Source organism: Rhagoletis zephyria, unplaced genomic scaffold (assembly GCF_001687245.7).
Source record: "Rhagoletis zephyria isolate East Lansing unplaced genomic scaffold, Rhagoletis_zephyria_1.1 Rzeph_scaffold_05075, whole genome shotgun sequence".
In the NCBI taxonomy this organism is placed as follows: domain Eukaryota; kingdom Metazoa; phylum Arthropoda; class Insecta; order Diptera; family Tephritidae; genus Rhagoletis; species Rhagoletis zephyria.
This window is the reverse complement of record NW_016162158.1, coordinates 1-27,743: the sequence shown is the minus strand read 5'-3', so window position 1 is coordinate 27,743 and position 27,743 is coordinate 1. Positions and strand designations below refer to the sequence as shown.

The following is a 27,743-nucleotide window of genomic DNA, read 5'->3' as shown; positions in this document are numbered from 1 at the left end:
ACTTTAGATTTATAACGATTGCCTAACTAATGATTGTACATTCGTTCTGCTTGGCAACCGTTTAATGGCGCACAAAGCAGGCATATTCCCATTTCATTGCTTTTTGTACCCAAATACGTTTGGAAAAACCATTAAAATACATTTCTATGCTACTTATTTGATTTTATGTTGCTACTTAGTCTTAGTCCAAAAGGATTTGCATAGAAATCCGGCCGCTATGTCGGACTGCTCGTCAAAATATTTATTTCTTGCACAATTTTAATTCTACGCTTCTGTTTTATTTCGCTTTTTATTTGTTGTCGTGCTTATAAAATGTTTTTATTGATGTGTCCTTTTCCATTTTCAGGACTGGGCGATACGCAGCGAGGAGCAGAGCTTGATGATTGAACGCGTCCTTGTGCTGATACGAAACGTGCTTCAAGTGCCAGCCAACCCGGAGGCAGAATGTCGTGCCGATAATGATGCCAGTCTGCATGACCAAGTTATCTGGGCGCTGCATCAGTCTGGCCTGATGGATTTGGTGTTGTTCGTGGTGTCATCGCCGGATGAGCATCAGTTTCATTTGCACGGTTTGGAGATTTTGTGTCTGCTTTATCGCGAACAAGTGAGTAAACGATGAGGTTACTATGAACTTGAAGTTTTCTGTGTGGGTGAATGGATAACAGTACGCGGCGAAAGCTGGAAGACTAGCGGTGCAGGAGGTGGGCACTAAAGAGTTGAAAATGTTCACAAAAAAAAAAAAACCAAGTGATTTGGAAAGAGCAGCGCGTTGGCGTTGCCGAGATTTCTTGGCATGATGAGTAGCTGGAATTTATTTAATGATGTTAGACTATTGAAGTGTTTGCTTTGAAGTATGTCATCTTCATTATTTGTTTTTATCAGATTAAAGCAGTATTGAAGCTAGCAGATATATGTATGTATGTATACAGCAGCATGCAAATCCAAGGGAAATAAGAGCTTATCATGACTGCCCAAAATACCTTAAACAAAAAGTGGGAATTTTTGAAAAAGGTTAAGTTATTGATTACTTTGTTCGCAATAGAGTTTCGAGTGTAACAGAAAGGGCCACCGCGACCTAGAAGATCTTTTGTATCCCTACGATGGTTCCTGACCCTGACGGCCCAAGATGTTATTAGCCTCCCTTATGAATGCTAAAAGTTTCTTGGTAGACGAGTTCCTAACCTTAAGGGCATCGACTGTGGCAGAACTGAAGTATTTCGGTCTTAGTCTGGCCAATACGGGACAATCACACATAATGTACTCCGGCGACCCTTCGTCTTCAAGGCAAAGACGGCAGTTTGTCTTTGTGGAAAAACCAATGGGGTGCATGTCAAATAGCCAACACTCTAAAAAATTTTTGTTTAAATTTGCGCATATTAAGATAGGTAACCAGTTTCCTCTCTTAATGAATGCAAATTTAAACAATGCTTGCTTACTTTTACATATCATATGTGTTGCGTAGAACAAATTTCAAATTTCTTTTTTGAGTTTTAAACATTTATTGTTCACATTTTCAGAGTTTACATATAAAACGTTTAAAATTTCCTCTAATAAATTTTCGTTTAAATTTACGCATATAAAGAGAGGTAACCAGTTTCCTCTCCTAGTGTGTGCAAAATTAAACAATGTCTGTTTACTTTTACATATCAAATTTGTCACGTAGCGCACACAAGGGGTGGGTTTTGGGGCTAAATTTATTATGATATAAGAAATTTTGAAAGAAAAAATTTTCTTTTCCATTTCTTGTGCGTCATTTTGTAAGAATTTTTCGTTTTTTCTTGAGAGCTCTTTGAAGTTTAACTGCGAATTGTCCTAAAAATATGCAATGCATACTACTCACTTACTGTTGCTTTTTACACTTTACAGCCTAAAACAGTTTACCACTGATATGTACTTAATAAGCATTCGAAGATTTAATTTGCTAACTTCGAATTCGTTCCACCAAAATGAGCTACATGATAAAAATACAAGTTCAGTTAAATTTTCGTTATTCGAATTATTAAAAAATGAGAAACCAGAAATCGACGAAAATTAATAAAAAAGTGTAAAAATTTCGTGAAATTATTTAATTTATTTATATTAAAATTCTTTTGTAAAATTTTGTATTACTTTTGAAAGTTGAGTGCATCTTTAACCGTTAATTTTTTCATGATTTAATGATCGGATCTAAACCAAATTACGAGACGACCCTTAAGGTACCATCTTTCCGGTAAAAAAAAATAATTATTGGAATCGGTTCACGCTGTGCAAAGTTATGCGGTGGAGTAAATAAAAGAAGTGAAAATACTCCGAAGAATTGATAACCCCCCCTTTTCTGAAGCCGGTTAAAAATGTCTGAGTTCTTTGTAAATTTTATGTAAATAAAATGCAATTGATGATACTTTAAAAAGTTTATTTATTTATTTCATACTGTAAATAAAACTTTCATAAATGTATTTTAAAGAGCGAATTTTCAGTATTTGCTGATGATATAAATTTAGAAGTATAAACCCTTTCCCCCCAAAAATATATTCCTGCGTGCGCCCCTGGCACTTAGTATTTATTATTTGTAAAAAATATATTTTTACTTTCAAAATGTTTGTAATTTTAAACATTTCATGTGTATATTTTAAACAACTCATGTTCAAAATCAAATCTTGAACATCTTGTGCGTATACTTGAACAGATTCTGGTTGAAAAATAAACACTTTTCAGTAGTAGTTTTACATGCACTTTTTAGAGTGAACAAGAAGGAATATTTATATCTTTGCTAGCGAAAGGATAACTAAAAGGTCAAGCCTGTCTAAAGCCCCCTATCTCTCCCCAGTACTTACGGCGTTATGAGTTTACCCACGATTCTATTTTAAGCCTCGAGGGGGATCAACTGAGCCCGCAAAACGATTCCGGTCCAACAAGTACGGACGATGAGCCTTCTCTTGCCAATTCGTCGGCGGGCGCGTTACCCACAATCCCGGAGTGTACCGGTTTCCATTATAATAATATTGTGTTCCTCGCTGATAAGAGTTGAGTGGTGTCACAGCACTCCTTGACGAGCCTAGAGGTGATCTTCTTATTGGAAAAGGCCTTTTTGGCCGCCTGGCTATCTAAAAATAAAATTAGAAACGCGCCTTTAAACCCTTCTCAAGGTTCAGTCTGGCACAAATCGATATTGCTAGTATCTCGGCCGGATAGACTGTGGATCAAGTACCCATTGCAATAGAAAGATTGGTGCCAGGTCCAAAGACAACCGCTCCTGCTCTGCTCTCCATCTTTGATCCGTCTGTGTACCAGCGTACATATCTGGGATCTAGTTCTGGTAAACCATTTGACCAGGCATCTCGGTCTGGACCTACAGCTTTACGCCACCTTCGTACTGCAAACGGATTTTATGAGAATGTGCTTCATTACTTCCCCAGTTTATCTAGTACTTTCGAAATCGCTTTCCGCTGTTTTGTTACTCATACAGTCATGTGAAAAATAATAGGGACCCAACATTTTTACCAATTTTGGCTAACTTTCTTGTGTTTGTTTAATGTTTATTATTTTTTTTTTTATAAAAATTCAGCTCATTATCTAACAAAAACCATATAAGTCCAAGTTTCAAACTTTGTAGAATAATTAGACAAATTCAAAAACATTTTACCAATATAGCAAACCTTTAATTAAAAATTTTCCAGAAAAATTCCAAGAATGCAGTTTTATAGCCCATCGTATTCTAATAAATATAATGCAAGTTCCAAGTGCATAAGAATTCTCGTTGATTTTTGATATTTTTTTGCCGATGGTGTTATTATTTTCTTCCATACCAAAAAAAAAATTGTTGACCATAATTTGTATGGAAGAAAATGCGTGAGACTTTCAATAAAACAAAAGTATCAAAAATCAAAGCGAATTTGAGCAACTTACAACTTGCACCTTATTAATATAGCGGTCTATAAGCGGTCATAAGGTTTGTTTTGCTGTAACATTTTGCAGAATTTTTCTAAAAAGTTAGAAATTTAGACTTATATCGAGGGTTTATATTCAGTACCCTCTATCTGCAATTTGCACAAAGGGAACTTTGTGATGTAAGACTTAGGTACCTGTCATCACTGATGGTAATTATAACTTTGTAATTTAATAGTAAATTCTTTTGTCAAGCGTTATACAAGGTCAGCATTAATATCACCGATGACAGTTAAGTTTTAGGTGTATTTTTATATCAGAATATTATTTTTGTGAAAAGTTATTTTTGGCAGATAAAGAGTTGCATTTTTATTGAAAAGGATATGGAAATAAACAAAAAATATGTAATTAAAAATTGTCAAAACTGGTAAAAATGTCGTGTCTCTATTATTTTCACATGACTATGTAATGTATCTTTCCTACGCAGTGGGTAAACGCTTTTCGATTGTTCCGCAGCACACCCTAGCTCCACAACTCGCGCTTTCCATTTGCCCTTCATAAGATTGTGCTTAAACATATGCTCCAAGTAGCGATTTACAAGTACCTTACTTCTAGGTTCTTTACTTCCAGGTAATTTCCGTCCCTCTGACCGGGAGCTCATAGGAAGTTAAATTTATAAAACTATTAAATTAAAGCTTAAGAAAATGTTAGAGTTGAACTTTAAGAAGTTTCAAGAGCTATTTAAAATCGTCCTATAACTAACATTAAAGTTGGCATTCACAATTTTTGACACTGACAGAGGCCATACTCACTGCTTTAGAAGAATCCTTTGGTGGCCGACGTGAAAGCCACATGCTCAGAAACAACCAAAAGACGGTCAATGTGCCCTTAGAAACCATATAAGCCCAATGAGTAAGATATTTCTCGATGGCATATATGTAACCCGTATCTCCGTAAACGCTATAACAGCTATAATAACCTAGCCAATAATAGATATTTATAGTAGTTGTTTGATTTTTCGCTCAGCAGAAGATATGTAGTACGCTCGAGTTTCCAGCACTCCTTGTCAAATTTGATTCAAAGGAAACCCGGCTTCCACGTTGTGCCACCCTTTTTTCAGACAACGAAAATGACACAACGCCAAAATCATCTGGCCTCCAAAGCGAATTTCACAAGTGATGACAGAAATTCGTTTACGACAACGTTTTATAGCTTTCTGTTGTATTGATGTCAAAAGAATTTTTAATTTAAGGAAAATCTGTTTTACTTAGCAAACCATTAAATTCTACTAGCAGCTGCTAGCTATTATTATCTTATTACCGAACCACATTTTCGCCCGTGAGCCATAATCGTACATTTGTAACGCTCTTCTTATCGTCGTGTTATAATCGCTACTAAACCATTTTACCCATCAACTTTTCAATTAAATCCAGCCTAGCGGCACACAATTTGCACGCTGACAGCATTAACACCACAACAACCCTAACGAATAAGCAGCGCACGCATTTCTCGCCATGTGTAATACTGTACATAACGCACATTCCTTGCTGCAGCTAGAAACTATTGCATTCACCTAAATAACCAGGTCACCTGCATAGCAGGCACGCCACGCACCACCTGCACCCAAATCTCCACCACATTTCCGTACATGCACTGACACTGAAACCTCCCCACACAGCCACATATTTTAACCGCCTCAGCTATTCGGGCATCAGCACGACCTAGCTGACATTAAATATTGCGTATGTAACTGACGCTAATTTTCCATTTAATAGACAGCCGAATCCCTTGCGGATGCATCATTGCAACGCAGCATCGCCGAGAAGCAACGCGACGAACAGGAATTGTTGGCTGCGCGTCGCCGTGAACGCCAAAGGCATCACACCAAACCGCCTGCGATGCGGCATTCACGTTTCGGCGGCACGTATGTAATACGGAATATGAAATCCGTGTCGGAACGCGACATCATTTGCCATCAGCCGTTGGAACGTGTTATGTCGATTGATTTCGATCGTGAGAAGAATCAACAGAAGCGCTCATTTCGCCACGTTAAGGAGGAAGTACAGCTGACGCGACGCAGTGCGTTCTCAGTGCGGTAAGTGAATAACCAAACTACATACATACATGTATATGTATATAAAAAATTAAATTTGTAGAATTAAAAAAAAGGATAGTAAGAGAATGAAAAATTCAATCAACCAAGCATTTATGCTGGCATTCATGGTTTTGTGCAATTTTTTTCTCTATTTGTGTGTATGAAATAGTATTTGCCGGCTTGTTTAGATGCGCCTCCGTGATGCCAATTTTTTGTTTGCTTTGTGAGTAGTTTACATTTCAAATTCAATCAAATCAATGAGAAGTATTCAATTGCTTTCGCTTTGGCCGTTTTTTCTATTTTGCAACATTTTTCTTGCGTTAATTTCGCCGGCAGCTTACTTATGACCTCAATACATCGCATAATGCTACAAGCTAAAACAGCCGAAGAGATTGATTTGTTATTCGAATTTTGATTCACTGAAATGGCTGAAACTAGTAAGCTTGATAAGACCATATCCGTTATAAGTTCTTCTAATAATCGACTTAATGAAGGAAACATTTGGTGCACGTGTTTTTGTCGAAATAAGCCAACGGTTGGGCACTGAAATTGTGCGATTTAACGCCAATAGTTTTTTTTTATCTAGGGTTACGTAAAGTCATTGCATTATGCGAGCGAACCGGAAACTTTGTACGCCTGAGCAATCAAGATTGCGCGAACCTTTGCCGACATACGGTCCTTTTGAAAAGGTGGACTTCCAGGATGCAGGGTGTCGGTCGTCTTTTACTTACAACGCTTTGCTTACTGTCGCGTAAGTAAAACCCACAATAATTTTACACTACCGCTATACACATTAAAAAGCCCTTTGTTATATCTTGCAATAAACAAACTGTTTATAAAAAAAAATTCTCATGCCAACCAGTTTTCACTGACATATTTCTTTCTTAATTTCTCTAAGTTAAACTCATGAAATTTTGGGGGTGGAGTTTGCCTCCTTCCTAGACTTGGATTAGGAGTTATTGAGATTCAATTACACTAACTAATCTCCTGATATACATAAACATTTGATCGGAAGTCCGCGAGGGACTCGAGTAACCCTGGGGAAACTAAGGTGTGGATACTACAGTCAACTGAGCTCGTATCTATCCAGACTCGGCTCCGGTCTACCAAGCTTATTTCAAAAATCATTAATTTCGTATAATATGATTTAAAGTAAGTAGGGGTGGTCAGGCAACGTATCGATTTCCACAGTTTTTTATATCTTGTGTTTCCTAAGTGAACGCACAGTATATGTATGCCAAGTTTTAGCGAAGTCGCAACTAGAGTAACTTGTATAAGGAAATGAATCAGCAACAAGCGTGTAGGGTGTGCCGAGCTCGGCGGCCTAGAAAAAGAAGTAGTCTAATCAGGAGCAGCTGTGATCGCCGAAACAACAGCTACAACTTCTCCCGCTTAGAGTTTATGCATAGCTTCTTCCATTTCTCGTAAAAACAATTGATATATGTAAAAAAAGCTGTTGAAATCGGACCACGTTTACTGTTTTCCTTGCCGTTTGTGTGTGCGCCATTGCGTAAAATGCAAAAGACTTTTTGAGAGAGTCTATTCTTACTTTTAATTCTTCTTCTTTCTTACTTTTATTCTGACCGACCCTTTTGGTTCCTGGCTTTTCGCACTTTATTAAGAACTTTATTGGGTATTTGTTTGGTATGTTCAGCATTACAACACGAGATCGGTTTTTCTTGCCTCCATCTTCTTTATTCATGTACTCATTAGCTTATGGAATGCCCTTTTATACGTCAATTCTGCGCTGGTAATAAAAAGTTTGAGCCGGTAAATAAGGTTCCTATAAATTTTTAAACCCTTTTCGCGTTATGGGTACACTTGTAGCCGGTAAATTTTGCTACCATCTCATAAGGTGGTAACAAAGTATTGCCCGGTGAAACATGCAATGGCAGAATTTCCACAATTCTTCGTAGCCGAATTGCTGAATATTTTAACTGCATTACCAACGTACATTGAATCGCGGTGACAAGAACTCGTAACATTTCTGGTAATAAAAATTTCCGGGTCTACGTAACCGCCGGTACGCATCCTGTGTACTAAGACCGAAGACAGTACTAAGTTTAATAGCTGGCTCCCAAGACGGTTACACCTCGAACTACGCTACATATTGTTTTCAAAATGACCCATAAGGGTGAGGACTAGGAGTTCGTAATATGTTGAAAGAAAAGTTGGTCGATGCGACATGGATTCACCTCTATGTATGCAGAACTGTCCAAGCGTTAAAAGGCACCATCATGAAAAGAGTCTCTGACTAAACTTTCAGTTTTAAAATAAATATCTACTTAAGTTGTACTTTAGTAAAAAACAGAACGTTTTCGTAAATATGTGTAGTACGTATGTAAGTACACTTCCTTACAGCTTTTTCCCCACAAATCACTGCACACTTGTACAAGCCCAAACATCAGCAATAAAATGTAGTGTGAAAACGTAGGAAAATAATAAATATAAAAGCTTCCAATACAAAACACGTGACATTGATGGACTTTAGCGATGTGGCTTAGTGACTTGGTTTGTGTTGGCGCACACGTCGTTGATATTCATCTGCTGCAGTGTTTTGCTAACACAAAAGATTGGTTGGCGCAAAGCCACACAGCTTTTATTAGCTGACAAAGCGTAAACACTCAGCTATTACTTCTGAGGTTGCGCATACGCCATGGTGAGCCACAAAAGTAGAAGCAGCCGTGATTGAGCATTATTTGAATCGTTATTAGTTAGCGTTGAAAAAGGGGAAAATAAATTAAAGGTACAGAATTTTAAGGACTCGCGCTGTACATGTAGAAGATATAAATTGCAGTTCTACGCTCTTGAAATTAAATATATCTGCTGTAGACATATTAAATTTTTTAAATAAATGTATACGTGAAGAGGGTAATACAAAACCCGTTCCTCGACCTTCTTAGGGAATTTTTCTTATTTACATTTTTCAATTATTTTTATAATTTTTTCGTTTCCCTTGCTACAAAAAAGCATGCAACCACAATCAGCATTCCTCCATTATCCGCCGTTTTTGCAATTGTGCCTCTCATTTAAGTACCTCTGTAGTGGTAATCGAGCCGTTCTTTTTTTCGATATCTGCCATTGAAACGTGCATCCAGATAATAAGCATGAGAATGTCAAAAGAAAAGTAAAGTAAAGCTAATCGAAGCAATCCATTGCAAATGACAACATTTACAACACAGCACAATAAAATTTATAACAGCTTATACAACAAAAAAGTTGACCATGAAACGCCGCATAGCGTGGTAATGGAAGTAGCCACAAGTATAATAATAAAATAGCGCAAATAATATGCTTTCAGTTTGTTAACACCACAATTGCTTTGAACCCACCTTGAGCCTTCATGGATGAGCACAAAATGCAGCTGTCGATGGCAGCCGTTGCTAATAGCAGCATGTTGCACAAGCAACGCACAACAATGCAACAACTTCAAACAGCAGCAACGCTAATAATACGAGGACAGTAAAGATAACCAGCGGCGGCTAAATAAAAATCGAAAAAAAGCAAATAAAAAGGAAAACGCCTTCCAACAAGAAGCTGCCGCTGCCCTACGCACACAAGCATATCTACATACATAGAAGAAGTCAAGCACGCCCTTTAGCCCTTCGCCGTTAAATCCTTACTCTAATTGAGTGCTTTTCTGCCTTTACCGCAACCTGTCGCTGCGGCCGCAGTGCATTCTGCAACGCAGACGTGTTCAGGATAAAGAAGCCATAAAATAAGTTGCAATACGCCGAGTGGCGATATACATATGTACATATATATGTATGTATGTATGTATGCACTTCAAAGAAACAACAATAAGATTTGAGAAAAATTGTTGCAACAACCGATTACATGGCGGCCAACAACGACAAATTGCAATTTTCGTTTGCTTCGAGTGCAATAATTTGTAACTGGTTTTAGAACTGCACGCGCTGCAAATGCATACATACCCCTTGAAAATATTGCAATATATAGTTTAAGGGCTTACTAGTTCATAAAAATATTTGTCCTTGCTGGGTCCTAAAATCAACCAAAATCGAGTTTTGTTTCTAACTTTTTCAAATACTTGATGTATCCTTTTACTATCCTGCTCACTTAAATTGCATCCTTCAACTAGTAAAATCAATTATTTCAATTTCTACTTAATTAATGTAAAATCTACATACCCTGTAGGGAAAACTACTAGTTGTGAAGTAGAGTGCTACCAGTTTGCGTTTCAGCCCAACTAGTTCACGTTCTACCCTTTTTCAGTGTTAGCGGCTATCTCCAACGAGATGTCAATTGTCAGGCTATGCATCAACATCTACTGGTAAAACTACTAGCAGTAGCATCATAGCAGTTGGTGAGATATGTAGTCTGCCAACTCATCCCGCGCTACAACAGTCGCAATAGACGACAGAGCAAAGCACTGACGTGGTATTCCTGAGGTCCAAGGTTAAAGTCCTGGCGCAGGGAATTTTTTTTAGTTTTTTTTTATTAGGGGATTTTTATTGCAGTTTTTTAATTAAATTAAAAAAAAATTATTTTTGGGGGTTTTTTTTATGGTACAATTACACTCTTAAAAGTGCATGTAAAACTACTACTGAAAAGTGTTTATTTTTCAACCAGAATCTGTTCAAGTATACGCACAAGATGTTCAAGATTTGATTTTGAACATGAGTTTTTTAAAATTTACACATAAATATACACATGAAATGTTTAAAATTACAAACATTTTGAAAGTAAAAATATATTTTTTACAAATAATAAATACTAAGTGCCAGGGGCGCATGCAGGAATATATTTTTGGGGTGAAAGGGTTTATACTTCTAAATATCCAGAAATACTAAAAAATTCGCTCTTTAAATAAATTTATGCAAGTTTTATGTACAGTATGAAATAAATAAATAAACCTTTTAAAGTTTCATAAATTGCATTTTATTTACATAAAATTTACAAATAACTCGGACATTTTCAACCGGCTTCAAAAAATGGGAGACTATCAATTCTTCGGAGTATTTTTACTTCTTTTATGTATGTTACCGCACAACTTTGCACCGCGTGAACCGATTCCAATAATTCTTCTTTTTTTACCGGAAAGATTGTACTCTAAGGGTCGTCCCGTAATTTGGTTTAGATCCGATCGTTAAATCATGAAAAATTAACAGTTAAAGATGCACTCAACTTCCAAAAGTAATACAAAACTTTACAAAAGAATTTTAATATAAATAAATTAAATAATTTCACGAATTTTTTTTTGTACAAAATGACGCAAAATTTCTTAAATCGCGTGTGCGCTACGTCACAAATTTGATTTGTAAAAGTAAACAGACAGTGTTTAATTTTGCACACACTTAGAGAGGAAACTGGTTACCTCCCTACATGCGTAAATTTAAACGAAAATTTTTTAGAGGAAATTTTAAACATTTTGCGTGTAAACTGTGAAAATGTGAACAATAAATGCTTAAAACTCAAAAAGCAAATTTGAAATTTGTACTACGCCACACATATGATAAGTAAAAGTAAGCAAGCAGTGTTTAATTTAATTAACACGGTGTGTAAATTTGCATTCATTAAGAGAGGAAACTGGTTACCTATCTTAATATGCGCAAATTTAAACAAACATTTTTTAGAGTGTACTTTATACTTAAACCCAAAATATTGTGCATTGTGTAGTATTTACTACATAAATCTGAAATTCCTACCCCTTTTCTATACAATTTGCTGCAATATGAAAAGTTGACTACGCTATAGTAGCACATGTGCACTTGAAGTGTTTGAAATTGCTCGTAAATAAAGCGTTTGCTTTCGCTTCTCACTTCCGCTTTTTTCCTTTATAATACATTTTGAGTGTTTTGAAAAATATTGTGTGTGCTGCAAATGGGGGAAAGTAAACGCTCGTACCTTCTTTAGTTGACCTTGCAGCATTGATTCAAAAAGTACGTAGCTCAATTGATTTTTGGGGCCACTTTTATGCTTTAACTAACTTATTTATCAGTAGTTAAAAGAATGCTGTGCGGAAATGAAATATTTTGCTGCTGTTGAAATTTTAAAACACATTTTGAAACTTTAACAAATACAATTTTTAAATCAAGTTCTTTGTTTCTTTTAGTTTTTTTTTTTTTTTAATTGGCAGTTTAAGCCTTTATTACGTCTGACACAATTGATGCATGTTTATAAAAATTTAACACTTTTACTCTGGGATATCAGTACAAAATGATCAAAAAATTGGAGCACAAGCATTTGAAATATTTAAATAAACAATATTTTTACAAAGAAAAATAATTATCAAACATCAACGCGAATTCTTAGCCACTTGAGAATGTCACTTAATTGAGCTAGAATTTTATGGGATATAATACTGCATACTTAGAATTTCAAAACCGTACTCGTTTACTTTACCCCAATGTTCACATCAAATGTGGTATTTTATAACAATGACTATAAAAACATGTTTAACACTTGACTTCGGCCAATTCCCACGTTGAAAGTTTTAAGCTAAAAAGAAACAGGGGGATATCCTCTTGAAACTAAATTTATAGAAGTTGACACAGTTGTCAAAGGGCATTGCCATGTCGAGAGAATTGAGACAGTCTCATTAAAACACCATAAGACACCACAATGGGTCATATGACCCCAGAAATATGCTGGAGGAAGCGTTTGCACAAAATGATAAGCAATTGTATCATTTACTTTCGACTTTCAGTAAAGTTTTGGTTGGTTTTAATAATAGTTGCTGATGTGAGGATGTGAATAAAGTTCTGGAAGTCATCAATTTAAAATAAAAATTGTAGAGACGTGCAAATTGTGGCAATTCCCAATTGTGGCAATACTGTCATCAGGTATGTAACTTGAGAATGGAAATCGCTGCATTTTTTTAGGCGCTTCAATATTACATAGTTATAGATGGCAACACTGACCTAAGCGGGCAGCTGTTGTCTATTAAAGTAATAATTGAAGAAACTACATATACAAAAATTGCTGGCCTTGGGCTTCGAATCCACTACCTCGCGACACATCTATTCCACAATACTGCCGTTTGCCCGGACCATATGCTTGCTATAAGGGTATTTTGAACTAAACACGGTGAATGCAATAATCCATAATTAAACCCCTTGTCAGTGGCTACAAGAAAAAAGCGAAAACGGTTAAGTTTTAGATATCATATCATATAACCGAAGTAATCCGAGGTGACCTAAATAGTAACATCCTTTAGCATCCTTAGGATGACTATCCCGGTAACCCTGTATACATAGTAATTGCGTGTGCTTATTGTATTTTCCAAACCTATATATAAATACATATCCATATGTATGTAAATACCTTCATGCCATTTAATACATAATTCATGCTAAACAATCATGTATTTATATAAATTATACTTGCACATTCTCTTCAAATACATACCTCGCCGCATGCGGCCGCAAATCGCTGCTGCGCTCTATATAGCCAGTGTTGCCGTTGAGAATTTTCAGAAATTCGCAAAAAAGGGATCATTGATGGAAAAAGGGGTCACCGTATTATTTTTGCCTTTCTTTACTAGTAAAAGAATAAATCAGTTCAATTTAAAAAGAAAATAGCGCGACAAGCTTTGCACAAGACAGGGTTGTAAACATACACATAAATCTAGTTGCTGTAAGGAGAAGAGTTGCATTTCCTTTAAAAGTTTTAAGTGATACATTTTTTCGTACTTACAGGAGGAAAAATTTTTTTGATAGCATGGTTCTGTTAGCATTTCCTACAAAATCTCTGAAAATGGGCAAACGTCGCACATAATTTTGGAAAAGTCAGCTCAAAGGGTACTGGCGCTTAAAAATGGTCAAATTGCCCCTTTAGTCGCACAACGGCAACACTGTATATAGTGCCTATCTACCCCCTCCTCAGTCACCTACCACCATGCAATCTCATTTGAGCGCGCTTTTATTCCTTCAATTTAGCTCATTCTTATTCATATCTACATATTTATAACTTTATGCCTTTATCTCTTATCCTTATTGTATTTGATTTCATGTAATTTCATTTCTCATGCATTTTATTTATTCTCTTTTTTTCCAGCTTGTGCCTTCGCGAATTCTGCATAGAAGTCCTTCGTTCAGCTTACAATACATTGGTGCGTCAGGTCAGACGAGTGCTGGAACGCAATGCTGGAGCGGGCAATCACGATGATTCATACCTTTTGTGGGCCATACGATTTTTTATGGAATTCAATCGGTTGAGCGGAATGCAACTGGAGTTGGTGAGGTGAGTGGTAAAGCTTGGCGAAAGAAAAAGAAAAATCTGTAGCTGATATGATGGTATCTACTCGTATGTATGCACATTAGGGTGGTCCAAAAAATGCGTGTGAAAAATTAAATTCGGAATTTTTATGCTCTCACCCCCTAGGATTGTTCTATACCGAAAAAGTATACCCTTATTTTTTTATTTTGAAATCAAAAAATATCTAGAGGTCGCTCAAACCGACCAAAGTTTTCCACGTAATTTATATATGGGGAAACAACTTTTCGTAGAAATGGTATAGAATAGTTAAAAATCAATATTTTTCTACCAGAGAGTTCTGTTTATCTGCAGGAGATCCCCAATAATAATATAGAATGGTTTATTTAACAATTTTTTCATCGCAACTATAGTTTATAGGTCCGTCAAAAACCCATATACGTTTTTACTATTTTTGGACCACCCTAATGCACATACCTAAATAGGATAGTTGAGATGGAAGACTGATGGATGCCAGTTTAGATGCAAGCCAGTTTGTCTGGCAGGCATATGAATGATTGTTTTTGTAACGGCCACGCCAGTTACATAAGTTTGTATAGGAACGTGTGCACGTATGTATGTATGCATGTAGTCAAGCTTAACTCAGCTGAAATCAGCTTATTGGTAAACTGTTGTTATCGTTTGCGTTGCCACAAAATGGATTTACTGCAAAATAATTAAATGCAGACAATTTCTGTGCACTTTCCACTAGATTTCGTTATCTGAAGCGTTTTTACAGACAACGTTCAACAATATACAGATACAAAAAGCGTTTAAGTGACTTAGTATTGTCTTAAATTGCACTTTTGTTGAATGCTCACTTCCACAGTTGTGTTCGTGAATGGTCGTTAAATTCTGTTTTTATGAGGCAACATCAAAAAAAGAAGGAAAAACATTAAAATTTTAAATGTTCTATTTTGTGAATTTACTTTAGCTTGTCTGATTTTATTTTTGGTTTATGTTCGAAGAGTGCATTTCTCTTGACAACGTTGTGGCAAATAGTATTCTGTTAATGTACAGTGAGCGACAAAAGCACGTACTATAATTTAAGCGGCTTTACTCGAACTAGCAGCAAAGGAAGGTGACAGTAAAAAGACTCCAGGCCAGAAGCGAAACCTGTCCTCTCCGGCCAGTAGATGCTAATGAAGGATAGAAGAAAAAAAGTCAAATTCGGCTTACTCTGTTTAACACCTGACATTTTTAATTAACTGAAAAAGTCCTATTGCTCGCTAAATGTCACTCTAGGCCCCCGAAAACGATGTAGAAAGAAAAATTCACCCGAAAATTTTGCATGCGCCCGCAGTAAATACATGGAAACGGAAAGTGAAAAGTCAAATTTGCTGTAGAGACAAACCGGGATCAACGCTGAACGATCTTGAGTCAAATTGTTCGTAGTCGTGCAAACCAAATTTAACAAGCGATGTCGGAAACCTATTCCACAGTACATCATAGGGTAGGAGATCCTGTCGGAAACACCAATGGCCAAAATGAGAAGTTGTACACAACTCAAATTTGAATAATAGAGAATATGAGATTTCTTATGTACCACAGCCCATTAGATATGTTTCAAGAACAAACGATTGAAAAGCGATGCCGATTACAAGGCCAAGCGGAGAGAGCTCGAAATACGTGAGTACGAAGCGGTTGAAATGGTTCCCGGCAGGAAAAACGCCCGAAAATTGTATCAGAGCTAGGTTTCAAGACCAGGGTAGACTCCTGTAAGAACATCAATGGCGACCTAGTGACCGATGCCTAGAACGTATTGAAATTATGGAGCGAACACATTTTCATAGTGGAGACAGACGAACGCAAGCCCCTAGTCGATGATGACGGAGTCGATGTCCCTCCGCCTGACTATAACGAAGTACGAATAACGATTACGTGGCTGAAAAACAACAAACCTATTGGAGCTGACGGCCTGCCAGCTAACATATTCAAGTACGTCGACGAGGAGCTGGTAAGATGCAAGCATCAATTCTTATGCAGAATATGGTCAGAAGAACGCATGCTCAATGATTTCAATTGAAGTGTGCCATACGCTCCAGCTACCGCGACAGCAGCCTTCTAAGCATAGGTCACAAGGTCTTATAGGGGGTCCTATGTGAAAGACTCAGCACACCGTCAACTAACTGATTGGGCCTTATCAGTGCGGGTTTTGAACTGGTAAATCCACCATAGGTCAGGTATTCACAATACGCTAAAACTTGGAAAAGACCCGTGAGTATGGGGTCCACACATACCATCTATTTGGCGATTTAAAAGTCGCTTTCGACAGCACGAAAAGAAGTTGTCTTTATGCTGCAATGTCTGAATTTGGTATCACCGCAAAACTAATTCGGTTGTGTAAAACCACGTTGAGCAATACCACCAGCTCCGTCAGAATTGGGAAGGACCTCTCCCAGCCATTTGGTCCAAAATGAGATTTCAGACAAATTGATCTCCTTTAGGGTGATTTCTTTTATCTGTTGTTGGTGGAGATCATAAGAGCCGCAGAACTGAATCGCTCAGGCCCAGCACAAACTTTACAATAGCGTACAACTGCTGCTGTATGCCGACAAAGTGGACTTCATCGGTAAAAACAACATCTACGTTTGTTCAGCATTAACATCAATAATAATGTCAGCATTGAAATCCAAGGCAGAATCACTCTCGCCAACAAGTGCTATTTTGGACTGAGACGGCAATTGGGAAGTAAAGTCCTTTCTCGTCGTACAAAAATTACACTCTATAAGTCACTCATCATCCCCGTCTTTGTATATGGCGCAGAAGCATGGACAATGACCACATCCGATGAGGCGGCTCTTGGAGTTTTCGGAGGATAGATCTGCGAAAGATTTACTTTCTTTTGCTCGTTTTTCTTCAATATATTTTTTTTAAAGACTTATTACCAGAGATCATTGGAGATAGTTTTAGCAACTCAAAATATACTTACAGGGCAATTCAGTTGCAAGTATTTTGCAAGGCAGCTGAAAGATATAAATTAAGATAGTTTGAAAGACTTTATTTATTCCGCTAGACCGTTCACATCAGACCGTATCTTTCCTTAGGCTGTAACCGCGTAAGCGATTTGGTGGAGTCCAAAACAGCACGCCAGTCGTTTCTCTTCGGTGTCAACTGAACTGCAATTGGAAATGCCAAGTGAAGCTAAGCCCTTCCTGACTTGGTCTTTCCATCGCAGAGGAGGCCATTCACTTTCTCTGATACCACCTGCGGGTTCCTCGCTTAATACATACTTTCAGGGCTAGAGCGCTTGTGTCTATTCGTACGAAATTACCGAGCCAGCGAAGCGTTTTATTTTAATTCGCTAAGCTATGTTGCTATGTTCACGTCGTTCTAAAGCCCATACAACTCATCTTTCCGTCGACACGCAAATTATTTCCTTCGAATAGTCCAAGAGCCACCAGATGTCGTCAGAAAACGAAATTACTTAATTTCGCTCAAATATTTATAATGCGATAACTGCGGTAGGCAGTTCCTATAGGCAAAGACACAACTGGGTCTTTATAATGAAACGCACTTTCACTAGACACTGTGCTTAGAATGCCAACTAGAGCATTGAATAGTTGGACCACCGTTCGGGTTGCGGGGACCAGAAAAACAATAAGAAAAATTTTAGACTACAATAACATCTAAAGGAAGCTTCTTGCTTGCTGTGCGTACTTTAACGTGCACAGTGTCCTTCTTGGTGAGATTTTATTGTCTATCGCCAAGTTAAATTTATTTAGTGCACCCGCGGAAGCTCCGGACAAAATGCTTTCACCCGCATCCGGTTTTGAAACCAGCAAAAGCACTGCCGCGTCTCATCTCCCTGTCTCTGTGAAGTCAACTGCTTCATTATTTGGGGTGTTTTTTTTTCGGAAAAAACGTATTGGTATGAGACGAGCGGAAATGGTCGAAAGTTGGTGAATATTTTTGCTTCTGTTTTTTCCTGTTAAAACTCAATCGTTTTATTGTTTCAAAAATAGCCAAAGAATAGACGCACAGCCGAATAGGCGCCCAGGCGAGCAAAAAGCAATTTGGCGTGGGTTCTTGTTGCACTGCATCGCCCATAACGTCCCCTGCGTTGGCACTACTTATTACGTTTTTGTTTTTGTTTTACAAATTTAGCTACCCATTGAAGTGGTAGCTTTAACTATTGTTGCATTGTCCATTCATAGCTAACGAAGTTTCGCAAATTTCTTTACACTCTGGAATGCGGTTGTTTTCTTGCTTTTGCTGTCTTCTTGCATATGGCTAGGGCGACTTCCGTTAGTCAGCAGACAATTTACTTAGTTCACTACAATTCCTCTACTTCCTGCCCAGGTTGAGGTTTCTCTTTTCGACCGTTTTACTTGTCATTTGTTATGGTATTTCTTGTTGTTGCTACGGTGAAAATTTCTTTAAAATTGTTTTGGTTACTTTCAAATTAGTTTCTGTATGACAAGAATGAAGCTTTACAAAAATGTTGTCATTTCGCTGCTGTCTGCCCTTGCTTCTTGAGCCTCTGCAGCCTCACTCTTCCTCTCTCTCTCTCTCTCTGTCTCTCTCTCCCTCTCTTTGAGAAATTCAATCACTTATTTATCCATTCCATAGTTGTTGTGTTGCAGTAGTGCGCCGCCCAACTGTGCCAAATAGTTGTGTAGAACAAGACAATACATCTCCTTGTTGCGCACCTCTTGCGAAAAACTGACAAATGAAAGTCTTGTGGGCAGCTAGCTGCTTGTTGCTTGCAATTTGCAAAACTTTGCTTGTCGGCATTAATGCAATTTGTTTGGGGGTTTCACCCGAGTTCCTCAGCTGTTCTAGAGTATTCATTTTTATTTTCCTTTTTTTTGTGGTTTCTATAAATTTTTCTTTGAAAATTTTCAACAAAAGCTTATTTAAGTTAAAATATACTATTTGTGCTCAACAATGGTAAAATTTGTTTTGTGCATATTTCAATTGTCTTCTCAACTTTAGCCGTGTTTTCTCTCGAAAAAAAAAAATATTTTTATGATGCCGGAAAAAATTAAATTTCTGTATGTATTAGTATAAATCTTGATAAAAGTTTAAGAAAAAACCGTGTTATTGAAGACTTGAATTATTTATATTTGTTAAGTATTTACTTAAAGGTTTTTTCTCATCCTCTAATACGAATACAGTTAAAATCAATATATGTGACGATTTTTTGCGATGCGCTCAAATTAACGCTTTGAACGCTGTTTGTAGGTTCGCCATCGGCAAAAGGAGGCGCGCACTTTAATAAACGTCTTTAGGCAGGGATTTTTCAATTAGTTTTTCTCTTTGGAAGCTTTATTAGAATACCTTCCTATAGCGCTGCCGTTCGAAGGCAGACGAGAAAGTTGGATTTCCATGGCATTGAAAGTCAAATAAGTATCTTTTAATAGCCCTGCCATTCGAAGGTAGATGTGAAGGTGTTTTTCGAAGGCAACCAAACTCAAATAGAAGAAAAAATGGCAGTAGACGCATCGGTGTATGTCTACTGCAAATTAAAATTCAAACTGTTTCATTATTATTTTATGTGAAGCTGGATCAGAAGGCCTGGCAATTCTGTCATTCCATACAAAATGAAAAGGAGTAATGAATCGCGCACGGAAGGCCTATCGCTTCGAAATACATACTCGAAATAAGGGCTCCAGGAAGGCCTCTTATTTTATAACTTTGTCGAGTGGGTTAGGTTGAAACGATTGCAGAGCTAAATCCAGCTTACATATAGGCCAAGAATGAATAGCGCTAAAATACAAGTCCCTTTCAATGCTGTGAGCTTTGCCGATGGTCTTATCTCTACCTGTTAGATCTCTGCAAGAATTTGATTAAATGGTTTGCCAAGCGCGCGTAATATTATTTTCTGATCTTGCTACTACAACATTGGTCCATGTAACCCGCATCCCGAAAATATCCATTTAGAGGATACGAGTCAGCGAACGAATCACTCAGATATTGTGAGTGATCGCCTTCTTTGGGCCATTGAATCGCGACCTTAAAGGAGCCGCGTGCCCGGAGCGGCATTATACCAGCTGAACTGCAGAAGTCTGCGGAGATGTCGTGCCGTTTGTTGATGCCTATCCTCGCGAGCTGCCTAGCTAGCGGTCATGTTCCGTAGCCTTGGAGGAAAACAAGAGTCACTTTTATTCCTAAGGTGGGTAAGGTCTTGCAGTTATCATCCAGCAACTTCAGAGTCTTTGCTCGTTTCTTTTGGAGACGCTGGGGAGGCAGCTGACGGGTGGTTACCTATGCTGACAGAGTAGCTCTGATAAAAATGGGAAAGTTCTGGAAACACTATTTGAACTTATGCAGGGAGGTAAACGTTACCGAATTGCCTTCTTTCCGCAATGCGCGGTCTCCTGCTAGGTATCGCTGACAGGGTGAATTATCTGTTTTTGATCCTTGATAGCAACCTTTCCTTTCCAACTTAGAGGAAATGTTGTGTTCATAGATTAGCAGTGCTCCGCGCGCGGCAGTGAGGCTAAGTGGGTGGGCTTTAAGTTCGCCTCGAGCTATGGGCACGCCAGTATTCTAAAAAGATTCGTGTTCCTACCGACTCGAATAGACCACTGCATGCCGCTTCACATTCTAGCGAGAGAGGACTGTTGGTAAGGTAGGCGAAGTTGTGATTCCCTTGGAATGCAAGGTGGCTAAATCCTTCTGACCGCGCGTAGACCGCAGTCAGTCCAGGGAGCTCTTGAGACTTAGCAAGCTACACATTTCGCAATTGGTGGGAGTTCTAACTGGCCATTGCGTGATAAGTAAGCATGTCGTAAAGCTACATATCATCGATGACGCTTACTGCATCAGCTGCATGGTGCACGATGAGGTGGAATCATGTCAATACCTGCTACTCTGGTGCCCTGCCTTTTCGAACCTAAGGTTTAAGTACCTAGGGTACACTTCCAATGAGCTTTCGGGATTGGATATCAGTCCATTGCGCTGCGATGTGCGTTGGCTGCTATAAAGGGTTCTAGTATCCTCCCTGTGAAGAGGCGCTGACCGATTTTTTAAATGTCTCGACTCCATCGCCGCACTATTGGCCCAATTTTTGCAAAAGTATATTTTATAACAGTTTCTCATAAAAATAAAATCGCCGTTCGGAGTGGGCGTAAAACTGTAGGTCCCTCTCCTTTGTGTGGCAACATCAAGGCGCACGCCATAAATCGGAGGAGAAGTTCGGCCAAACACTAAAATATGTGTAAGCGCCAATCTATTATTATTATTATTATTATTATTATATATAATGCGAGTAGCATACATTATCCACCTAGCGAGCTTTCTAGTATCCTATAATAAAGCAAAATATGCAAGGAATAACCACCGAAAATTTGACCGAATTTCATCTAGTAGTTTTTAAGCCAAGTTCGAACTATAGAAGCGACGAGTATGTAAGTTCTGTGTCGCTTGGGGGATTGATGCCAGTGATACATTGGGCCTCATCCATAAAAAGTCAGTCGTAAGCTGTGCAAGCTTCAAATAAATTATTAAAATATTATAACTAATTTAAATAAAACTATTCTCGTTCATGTAAATTCATACAATATTCCTTTTATAATGAGTCTACTTTAAATATTATTAGATCTATTTTAATTTCGTTTTAGTTACCTGGAGATTAGAGTGCGATTAAGCGTCTAGATAATTAAAACAAACCACTAAGAAAATTTAAAGTTTTTCCCCCATTTACACATACTTTTAACTGAGAAAGTCTCTTACATAATTCACACACAGATGTTGCACCTCGTCGCTGAAACATATCAGATAGCCGTCTGTCTGCTTCTTTAAGTATCCACGCGCAGCTATGCGTTTCTGTCTGTAATTTCGTTAATGACATCAGCGACTATTTGCGAATTCCTTTGCGTTCCCGCCTTGCCAAAGTAGCAACCAAGGAGTTCTACTTTTGCACAAAGACTCTACTTACTTTTTTCTTTTTATTGTATTTGAATTTTAATTTCTTAACACTTAAACTCATCACTTCGCTTTTGCACGCTTTTCCGCACTTTTACACCTATCTACTTTGCATACTTTTCCGAGCTCCTTAATACTTGTAGTTATAGGACACACATTAATACATATGTATGTATGTAAGGTGACGTTTTTCTTTTTCTTTCGTCTCTCCATTGCAGTGAATCGCTGAGTGTGCAGTGCTTCCACTGGGTACTGACGCGCATGCAACACGATATGGATATGATTGTCAGCGACAAGAAGCAAGCGCGCATCTGGGCAAAGCGTTTACATGTCGCAATACAGGTGAGTATCTATGCATGTAGTTGCAAGTACATACCTGCGCACGGCGCACTTTTTCGGGGGTGCGAGTGATCAAAAATAGCTAAAAACATGAACAAATTTAATGAAATATTTTTTAGTGTGATAATGACCTAAATATAAAAACTCTGAATTTTCTAAATCTGCTTTCGGTTTCCCTCTGCTTATTTTGGTTCGAAAGATATTTGACTTAAGACCCAACTAAGTTTAGTCAAAATAAAAAAAACCGGGTTTTGTGATAAACATTTTCAACTTTGGAGACGTAGTGTTCATAAACGGCAAACGATATTTTAAAAATTTTGTTTTTGTTTGAAAGATTTATTAATCGTTTATTTAATGTAAGCTATTTCTTAAATTTGTATTAATCTAAGTGCATTAATTTTTGTGTTGATAATAAAAGCTTTACTTGTTACATTTTTTACCTTTAGCTAAGCTTTTAAATACTAAGCCAGAACTAGCTTAAAAAATTATTTATACAGGCGTCTACTATGAGTTATCCCAAGTAGTCATGTACATACATATATATACTAGCTGCGGTAAAGTGCAGGTTTTTATGTAAAAAGGCTTTAAAGTTCAAAAATCGTATAATTAAAAAAAAAAAAATTGGGTTAACTTTGACCTAAAAAATTAAAAAAAAAAATCTATGAGGATTGAATCGTAAAATAGTGCGGCTAATAACTTCGAGTAAATGTACGTTTGACCAAAATGCTGATTTGATGAAAACAGTTGAAAATTTAAAAATTTTTAGCAACTTTCATATGAATAAATATGATTTCTAATCAATTTGTGCCTGATTTTACATGGTAAAATTTAAAAAATAATTAAAATTTTGATTGTTATCAATAATTTTCATTAATTTAACGATAGCCACATGAAACTTTGCAATGCACAAGAAATTAAATTTTCGAAGACTCGAAGTTTGAATGAAAATTGTATAGTTTTGTATTTTTTTTTTCAGCTCATTTACAAAGTCGATTTGTATTTATTTTTGCTATTGCTAATTACATACTAAGTCTATTCCAATGCCAAAAAAAAACAGGTCTGGGAAGTTGGCATACGGTATGACGCAAAACGATAATATAGTTGTTCTGAGTGTCTAGCCTTCCAATAGTTCTAGAGTTCTTGAAAAGGGAAAAAAGTTCTGGATATTTTGAAAAAAAAAAATTTAGAACATTGTGTATGCCAGATTCTCGCAGCATACGACACGCGGCAAAAAAGGCAAATAAAAAAGTGTTCTCATTAGCTTTTCAATAGTTCTAGAGTTCCTGAAAAGGGGAAAAAAGTTCTGCATAATTTCGCCAAAATTATTATTTTTTTCAAAAAAGTCGAGAAAGCGTAATGTTTGAAAAAAATAAATATTAAAACTGTTCTGAGTAGTTTTTCAAAAATTCTAAGGTTAATGAGAAAGAAATAAAAAGTTCTACAAAATTACACCGAAAAAGAATTTTTTTCGTAAAAGTTAAATTTTTGAAAAAAAAATAAAATTAAAACTGCTCTGAGTAGCTTCTAAATAGTTCTAGAGTTCCTGAAAAGGAAAAAGAAAGTTCTGCAAAATTATATATGTATTCTTTTAATTTCGTTAGTTTGAGGTAACTTTTCAAGATTAAATTGGAGCATAATTAAATTTTTTGTTATCGCTGTCGACAGACAATTTTCTACTTAATAACAAAAAAAAAATCCACGAAGAAAAATTTTATATCCGTTCAAAAGTTATAGATTATTGATCACTCAAACGCCTAAAAATGTACACTGTGCTACGTTCTACATATTAATTTTAGTATGTATGTACATATTTGTGTGCTTTGTAGAAGTTGCACTTTTTCGCTGCTGGTGAGTTGAAAAGCAGTAAGGATGAACGTTTTGTTTTAATTCGAATCAACTTTTAGTGCTAAATTACTAACCAGGATAGAATTTGCTAAAATCTCCGACTTCGGTTTCCTATGCCAAATTCCCATAAGAATGTCCAAAAGAATGTAAACTTTGAGCCCTCTAAAATAATCCGTTGTCAGAACCTTGTTAGTCTGGTAACTAAATGATTGGGAAATTCGTTTCTGCTCGCGATAGACCCGAAATTTGGATGTCAGTAGAAAAAAACCGAGATCTCACAAGCGGTTTACAGTTTATAGTCGAAACGGTTGGAAATCATCCGCAGAATTCAAGCCACGAACGTAATTTTTGAGCCATATTTGAGTCGTTTTTGCATTAGGATCTAGAGTAGAGCGTTGTTTTTTTTTAAATCAACCGGTTTCGGTTTTCACCGCTTGGAAATAAGTAAAAGAATCCGCCAGTTTCTCCAAAAATCTAATGATTTTAATTTGTCTATATATGCAATTCCTAAAACAGTCATTGGCGAATATGCTTTATCATAATAACCTCTGTGCTATAAAATAAGAAATTTGAAGGAAATCTGGTTGAGAAATTAATTCTTGATGAGAGTGAATGAAAATTTATTGGCATCAAGAATTCACTGACCTAAGGTCTATATCAAGAATTATGTTTATGGATAAAACCTGTGCAGTTGAAAACCTTATCGGAGACTGTCTCTTCTAAAAAGATTCACTCCTTAATTTCGAACAGAGTAGTGTTGAGGGCATCCACAACCTAAAACGTCTGCATAATTGCACTTTTGCGACCCCATAATTGGCTCTTAGCTAGTCCCAATCATGGCATCAAAACATGGACTCTGAACACCCTAACACCCAAAACGAGTCATGAAATATTTTGTGGGTGTTCACACTTGCCTGGTTATCGGGTTATCTGGTTAACATTTTTTTTTCTATATTGTATTTTACTGTTGTAAATTGAATACAAAATCTGGGTGTTCACCTTTGATTGGCTATCTGGTTACCTGGTTAAAAATTGTTCTACTGTAGTGTATTTTATTATTGTAACCACATAACCAGATAACCAAGTACCAAAAATTACATTGTGATAACAGAAAAACCAAGTCGCTATATTTGTAGAAATATTCTTTAATAGCGAAAAATTGTTCATCTCAGGATCGTTTTGACAGGGTTTTTGTTGGGATTTTGATTTGGCATACTGCATGCGCATGTAAGTTACATATTGCCGGTGTGTGGTGTTCTATGTGCGCTGTCTTACGCATTCCAATAAGCGAATTTCTCCAAAGACTTTGGTGACCCTTTAATGGCTTAAGGGTACGATACACGCACGATACAAAGAATTTTTTGTAGATTTTTCATTTTAACCTTTTAACATTATTTCAATTAACTGATGGAGAAACATACTTTTAACGCGGAAATTGTATTTTAAGATCACCTGTTAAAAGCAAGTATATTAATTTCATGTACTTAAACATTTTGGCTACCGAGGTGTACACTTTCAAACTATCAATAACAATCCTCATTATGCCGTATTATATTATATGTAGTTTCGGACCGATAATGGTTTTTCTAAGTTCTAGAAAAGTGAAGTACAAAAATACTCTCAGCCGAGTTTCAAGCCACTGCATTCGGCTAAATCGTTTGTAAGGGAGCTTACGGCCCCTTTTAAACACCCCTTTTTTGTGTGGCAACCTGCTTCTTGCCCTCTATTTGAACAGACTTCAAATTTGCATACACATTTTGCTACTTCTAAAATTTTTGATTATCTTCTCTACATTGTTGGGCTAATACTGCTTTCAACACGCATCGCCTTTTATGCAACTTCTGCATCTTTGCAGCACACGTTTGCATGTCTGCTGGCTCATTTCTTTTGCAAGTACGCAATTCACCTCTCGTCTTCCTTTCTACATTACTTATTCTCATCACTTTCCTTCCTTCATTCATCTCGTTGCTCACCTCACACCTCCATGACAACTTCAAATCTGTATATTTTCTGTTGATGCAACTTGCCACAAATTTGCTTGCACATCACCGCCTTCCTAGCGTGTATGTAGTAGGGCATGTGCGGTAGGCGCTGCAAACGCGGTGAAATGCCGGCAAATTGGAGTGCTGCCAACCAACGCAACAGCACCAGTGACTTATCACATTTTACGGTTATTAGGTGGAAGCGCAGCGGTTCGAGGATGTCAAGAAATCAAAAGTTTGCAAAGAAACTGGCAACAGCACAAACAAAAAATTTACTTCTCAAAACAGTCAAAGTGGAAGAGTTCAAGACATAGCCGTAGACGTAAAGAACCAGTGGCTGAAGTATTTGTTGCTTGTTGCAAAATAGTAAATGTACTCGCACTAAGCACAAACGCAAGAAAAAAATGTTAAGTATGTATTTGCTAAGGCAAAGTCACGTGTGGCATTTTACAGAAAGATTATTTAGCAAGAAAAGCTGCTTTTGCAGTTCATTGCATTTACGTGCCACAATGCTGTTGCCATAGTCGCTGCAAACCCTTTGCCTACAACATTTTGGATTTGGTGTCGATTGCTGCTGTTGATACTATCAAGTTTGTTGAAGGATTCCCTAGTTGGCGTGTCATTGTTATTGCTACAGCTGGTTCATTAACACGAATCGAATTCAGCGCATGTCTTTGGCCGGAGCTGCCGTTAATTAAAAGCAGCCAGCTTACTATGTACTAACGGTTTTGCACTACTTATAATATGTCCTGCGCTTCCTTTTGCACGCTTGCCATTCAGGTGACTTAAAAGTGCCAAAGCATCCTATTAAATAACTTACACTCATACCCATTGATTGTGAATGACTGGTACTCAGGGCATGGTGCAACGCCGCTTGGCATAGTTTGTCTCTGCTTGACTTGCAAACTCCGGGTCTATTACTCATTAGAAATGCGCACATCTACCTGTCTGCTTCTGATGTAGCTTCCGCTTCTTTAACAACGATTTGCTTAATTAGATGTCTTGTGGGGTAGTTTTATTGTAAAACATGATTTCATTTGGTATTTGTCTGCCTGTTTAACAAGCAAATGGTGTCTTGTAACTGAAAGTAGTAAACTTAAAGAGCAAACACTTTTGAATTTCACTTGTGTAAATAAATCAATGGCATATTCACGGGAGAACCTTCTGGAAATTTCTTAATGGAATGTTCAGCAAAAATATCACCCGACGTATTACAGCGGGAGTCTTCTGAAACGAAAATAGTGTGCGATAACGGACAAAAGTAAATTAGTAATTTGTCTCTAGCTCTATTTAACCTATCTTATTAGGTTAGGCTTGGTTAGGAACATATAAATAGAGACTAGGGTGATGGACTCGATATTTCCAAACCGGTTTCCACCGTTTTTTTTTTTAGTTTTTTCAAATCTTGCTTTTTCGAATATCGAAAAAACCGGACTCTTTTTTATGTGAGAAAGTGAGTTTATTTATTTGTAACGCTTTCACGCTTTCACGCTTTAACTACTCAACCGATTCCCATTAAATTTTGTACA

At 37.1% G+C, this 27,743-nt stretch overlaps 1 protein-coding gene across 1 annotated transcript; it reads left to right on the top strand.

Moving 5' to 3' along the window:
- Positions 1-346: 346 nt before the first annotated feature.
- On the top strand, positions 347-22,390 carry LOC108371566 (protein timeless homolog; the record flags this gene model as incomplete). The annotated part of the gene is made up of 4 exons (XM_017627153.1): positions 347-604; positions 5,640-5,959; positions 13,979-14,164; positions 22,267-22,390. Coding segments are annotated over 4 exons (888 nt in total), but the record flags the coding sequence as incomplete, so codon positions are not given.
- Positions 22,391-27,743: the final 5,353 nt, after the last annotated feature.